Genomic DNA, 6,005 nt, shown 5'->3' with positions numbered 1-6,005 from the left:
AAGTAGACAGGATTGCTATCAAAGCAACTTTCATTAGGTAGTGCTGTTGTAGCGCAGCGCTTTGATACCTTACATGATGCGGTCTAGGTGAGCACACACTTTCAATACCTGTCCTGAGAGCACCCGTCATCTATATATACCCTGTAGATCCGGATTTGTGTGAACAGACTCACGGTCACAAATTCGTATCTAGGGGAGTATGTAGTTGATGTATACACTACAAGTCATCGATGGAAACCAACGACAGCCAGCGGTTTATTAATTAAAACAGAACAAAATGTTTGTAGTTCTACTAAAAGGCCAAATTGTCTCACGCAGGGACTATATTTTGTTGTTGTGTTTCATTACACAATTGTAGTATTTAAGCGCACATTGGATAAAATAGGTTTAATGTCAATCTTTCAAGTGCTTGTGATTTGCTTGTCTTCTTCTGAAGGGAGTTTTCACCGGGTCGCCATAGAAACGGTCAATTTGGACGACAAAGGCGTTTTATCGCGTGATCACTAATTGTGCATGTGAGCCTTATATTTAATGGGTAAGGATAATGCAGTACTGATAAGAAAGATAGCATGCATTTGGTTGGCAATGCAAGGGCGCATTGTCTGAATTACTATGCAAGGTGTGTAAATTGGTGTGCAGGATAAACGTGGTCTTTAGTGGTGGGGGGGACTGACGGTAGACTCGCTTTAATGCAAAGGTCTAGCTGTGATTTAGGAGGCTTTGTAACCTGAATTAGTTGATGAATTTTCTATCGATCCTAAACAAGCCCAGATTCATCTCTGACAGCCTTCCCCAGCACGCAGCGCACGCCAGGGCATTCTCTCGCCGTTATTAGCAGTGCATTTAAAAGCTTGGCAAGGACGAACACGGGGCATCACTTTCCCAGCACTTGTTTTTAAATGCTCTAACCAAAAGAAACAAATAAAATTCGAGGAATTATAGCTTGACTGTGGAGTTCCACGCGCAACACTTCTTGTTTCTCTACCGTGTAATGAAATGGGGAGATGAGGGGGCTGGCTTGTTCCTCTGCTCTGTAGACCGTTTGAAAACTGGTATGTGTTTCTGGCGTGTGTACTTCGGTTTGTTATTGTTGTGATTCTCTCGCTTGCTTATCTCGAGCGTGCCATCGTGTAAAAAGAATGCAACATTCGAATACCACAAAGTCTGCCCAGATGATGTGCGGGGTCGGTGACTGCTATGCCTAATCCTATTTCCTTATCCGGGAATCGTCAGGATCCACGCCATTGGCTCCCGCTGTCACATGGATTCTTAACTTTGTTCACTTGACAGAAAGTAGGAGGGTTCAACGAAACAGGAAAACGAGTAAAGCGATAGATATACATTTTAGTATATTTTGTGTGCAATTCAAAGAAATTAATGGCCATGAGTTCCTATTTGATCAACTCCAACTATGTGGACCCCAAATTTCCACCCTGCGAGGAATATTCACAGAATGACTACCTACCCAGTCACTCTCCGGACTACTACAGCGCCCAGAGGCAAGAGCCAGCGTTTCAGCATGAGTCGATCTACCACCAGCGGTCGGGCTGCGCCGACCCTCCTTACACGACGTGCCAGGGTCCGGGGCAGCCCGCGGTGGTGATGTCTCCACGGGGTCACGTCCTCCCCCAAGCCGGACTCCCAACCCCTCTCCCGGAGCCTAGCCACCATTGCGACTCGGTAACTCCAAGCCCTCCACCCGCATGTGGCCAAAATCCCCTCAACCAAAGCCCGTCCACGGTCAGCTCTCGCAAGGATCCGGTGGTTTACCCCTGGATGAAAAAAGTCCACGTAAACATCGGTAAGTGCTGCTAACTTCTACCTACTCTGCGTCTTTGTGAGCCTGAAACAATTCATCCAAGGCGGGAAGCTGAGTGTCCGGTTCTAAATCTATTGCTCCCCTCGTGAAGTAACCCTTGGTCGAGATTTACGATCGGCTGTTTGCAGGGCAATAAAATTACACCCTCCATAAATTTTTATTGCACTTCTTCGCCAAGTACCTTTGAAGTCTATGTAACCTAGCCCCTCTAATTTCTTCCTAAGAAGGTTTTATGACAACTAGACTAACCCATAAGTTAAGTTTTATGCTTGGGTAATTTGAATTTAAGTGGTTGGATGTATAAACGTGTACTTTCCGATGTCAACTCTCTATTGTTAAGGGAAAGGCTTTATGGAAGCTAAAATATTAATATTTATGGCGACTACAGTAAAACACTAATCCTAAGGCAAATAGATGAACCAGAGACCCACAATATTATTCAGCAATAATTCGAACTGCAAATGCGACTTTTGCTAAGTCACTGTTATGAAGACTTCCTTCTGTGCGTAATGCAAGCGCCATTCGCCACAAATTCCAAATTAAGGAGTTCAGGCCATCATTTTAGATATGTTATCAGGTTTGCATTGTATTATGTATATGGTAGATCCCCCTGTAGCAGGATATACCATGTGTTTTGTCTAGTTTAGAATTAGTTGAATTATTGTCCGGCATCCATTCACTCAGGCTCTAACAGCACCCCCATGCGCCCCCATTCACAGTGAACGATTTCAAAAGACAGTACGCATCGATATGCGTACTTGTAGCGTTTGGAATATCATAATCTAACAATGTTATCCATGTTTACCATGCAACCCGTTCTGACAGCTTTTACAGAACGTATATTATTGGCTTTTCAAACGTATTTAGTGGTGATTTAAACATGTGTGCTAGAATAGATGCACGTAAAAGGCCTGCGTTGGTCTGTTTAGGAGGACTGTCTGTAATATATTTCTCTATGTCCAACAGTGAATCCAAATTACACAGGGGTGGGTGAACCCAAGCGCTCGCGGACGGCCTACACGAGACAGCAAGTCCTGGAGCTGGAGAAGGAGTTCCACTATAACCGCTATCTGACCAGAAGACGCAGAGTGGAGATCGCGCACACCCTGTGTCTCTCTGAGCGCCAGATCAAAATCTGGTTCCAGAACAGGCGGATGAAATGGAAGAAGGACCACAAGTTGCCCAATACCAAGATCCGGTCCAACAGTAACTCCAACAACACAAACTCGCAAAGCACCGGCCTTGCGCTGGGGAGCTCTCAGAACCGAACCAGCGGGCCTCCAGCGAGCCTATAGCCTCCCCCCTTTATCCGTTCACCCACCATGCACTTTGAAACCCGTTTCTGAAGTGGGATACACGGATTCCACCATGTTTGACCTACCCTCTTCTATTCAATTACAGGGATCTAACATGAGAGGGAGAGGACGGGGAGTAAATGGGCAGAAGAGAATATGTAGGGGAGAAGACTCATACACTTCCAATAGTGTGGTCGAGGCCTGATCCAGTTCCCTTTTTTATTCCCTGCCTCTCTCCATCTCTCTCTCGTTTCTCTCTTTCCCTCTCCCCCTCCATTACAACAGAAGGCGGTAGATAGTTTTCAGATTTGGTGAAGATGGATCCGTGTTTCATCTTTAATCATGCCGAACTCGGCCCCATTTGTCATGTTTACTCTGCGGTACAAAGGACGAACCATGGGCCTTCCTATTACCGCGACGTCCAACGTTGTGTTTAATAAATGAGACCCTTTTTTTCGCCAAGAGTGGTTTTCTTACTCCCTTTTCTCTCCACACTACCCAAAAAAATACACCGAATATGTTCTCCAAACATGAAGTTTTTTTGTAAGAGAAAATATAGCTGATTCTCAGTTTTAGTATTTGTTTATCGAACCCAACTATATCAAGACTGACAACGATTTGTGAGGTCCGTCGGTAGCTTGTTTTTGCAGGGACTTTCTCTTTGTTTCAATGGCAGAAAGACAGTGTGCATTCGAACAAAAGAGGTTAAACCACAAGGGATAGTCCTTTCAGTGGAATGATAACGCTGGACTTATAGAAACATATGAACCAAAACCTGGTACAAACCTACCTAAGCATTATAAACAGCACTACGTTGTACTCAAACTTACCTCAATTGTACTCGTGTTCATTATGTTCTTGCCTTGTGTTATGAAGTGACAGGTTTGAGCAAATTTTATGGCAAGTATCTGCAATACGAACATATCCATTTCTTGTAAGTGAAATGTAATTTAAGCATTTGTGTTGGCCAGGGTTGTAAAGACAAAAAAGGTGCGTATATTGCATGACTGAATACAAATTTATTTTATATTTTATCTTTCTCTATCTGTTTTTCTTTCTTTGCACATGAACATGCGCACACACTCTTCCTCTGTCCTTTCTCCCCCTCACGCTTACTTTTCACCCTATGTCATTTGGGGTACATTTTTTTTTCTCACGTTTTTCACGTGTCTTTTTTATTTACATTCCAAAGATCAGTCCTTTCGCTGATAACGTCGAAATTGTATTTTTTTCTTCATCCATATTTGTATGTTGCAGTTGTTCCTGCTTCTTCTCCTCACTGTCTACCTATTATTTGTAAATAGCTATAGAAATTTAATAAATGGCTGAAAAAGCATAATTCTATCCTTTCTGTGTCCTCCTGTCCCTCTGCCGCTGTTTGCCTATGAAGTGGTTTGAACAGACAATGAGAGTTCGTTCTCTTCAGATCAGCCACGTTAATGTCGATGGATGTGTAAAAAAACTAAAATTATTCAATTACATTTTTGCCCAACCCACGATGGTTTTTCGTCTGCCTTTCAGTGTAGCCCGTCTTAAAAAATCACTGAATATCTCCTTGGTGATTTATATCGTATGGTCATGAGTGATCCTGGTACATTACGTCTTGTAATCTCGTTTTAAATCACAAACCCCTTCGTTTCACTCTCTTCTCTCCTTAATTTAACGGTGCTCACACCCGCTGCTCGCTGGGGCCGAGAACAGCGTGAAAATATGGATCCTCGTTTTAAGAAAAAAAATATAGGCTTGTTTCTCGGCTCGTGGGCTTTTAATGCTTTAATGAGTGTAATTTTTGCACAACAGTTTCTTGGTGTTTGCTGGCTTGCTGTGTAGTTTTTATATTACAAAGGAGAGAGCCGGTGCCATAGCTCAAACCCTGACAACCAAATAGATAATCAAGAAGACAAATGGCTTCTTTTGTAAGGCGCGGCTCTTGTATTAATTTTCATTTTCTTTTCTCATAGAAGGTATCGAAAATATAGAGAAGGAGAAAATAACACTCCGTTTGCCGGCGCTGAACTTTAAACAAAAGTGTGGCCTCAAATTGGTCTGCCATTGGTCTGCTAGCATTCCGTTGCGCAGATATTTTCTATTACTTGTTCGTTTATATCACAGAAGACCACGTGCCATATAGCCTCTTCCAATCCATTCATCTATTTTTCTTGCCAAATATTTATGAGATGCGCTTTAGAAACCACCACGGTCCTGTGGGCCTAGGCATTGACGTAAGTCCATTCAAAGACGCACATGGTACTGCTGAAATACATACAATGTCATACTTATGGATTCGTTCATAGTTCATTCTTAAACGGGATGTTTTTAATTTCTGTAGTTGGTGTCCTGTGAAACCGATGGTAAAACCTCACACAAATACATGCAAAGCATTTATTTTCATGTAGGCCCTTAGGCAGTGTCTCTATAGCCTTCTTCTCAGATGGCAAGTGATATTATGTCTAAATGTTGTGATATTTCGCAACGGTTCAAACGTCATGTATTTAAATGATGCACGGGTCCCCGCGCATATGTGTTTTCACAAAGAAAACCCCTCGAGCACTTGCACAGTTAAATAAATGAATTTGCATGTGGCATCACATACAATATGCACCTTGGAATTCTATTCTTACGCTTGATCAAAAAAGCCTTCTGCTTTCGGCGGGTGAATAGGAACTAACAGATTTCTAAGGGGCCCCAAAAGTTCACCGCCATTATTTGCGGACGGAGACAAGAAAAATGTGAGAATTATACAGAAAAATCATTAATCACTTCTTCTCTTTAAACACTTCTTCTCTATTGTCATTCAGCAGCACAACTGCACGGACCTTCTGCTACGAGGGGAGAAGAGTCTTGGAAGACACTTGGAAGAAATCCTCCACCCCCCCACCCACCCCCCCACC

General features: G+C 42.9%; 1 protein-coding gene across 1 annotated transcript; it reads left to right on the top strand.

Moving 5' to 3' along the window:
- The first annotated feature begins 221 nt into the window (after positions 1-221).
- On the top strand, positions 222-4,458 carry hoxb4a (homeobox B4a). The gene is made up of 2 exons (XM_010874644.4): positions 222-1,801; positions 2,786-4,458. Exons 1-2 carry the CDS (start codon positions 1,378-1,380, stop codon positions 3,112-3,114), a joined length of 753 nt encoding a protein of 250 aa, XP_010872946.1. The 5' UTR covers positions 222-1,377; the 3' UTR covers positions 3,115-4,458.
- The last annotated feature ends 1,547 nt before the right edge of the window (positions 4,459-6,005 follow it).

This window comes from Esox lucius, chromosome 11 (genome assembly GCF_011004845.1).
Source record: "Esox lucius isolate fEsoLuc1 chromosome 11, fEsoLuc1.pri, whole genome shotgun sequence".
NCBI classification, from domain to species: domain Eukaryota; kingdom Metazoa; phylum Chordata; class Actinopteri; order Esociformes; family Esocidae; genus Esox; species Esox lucius.
This window is presented reverse-complemented; position numbering and strand designations above follow the sequence as displayed.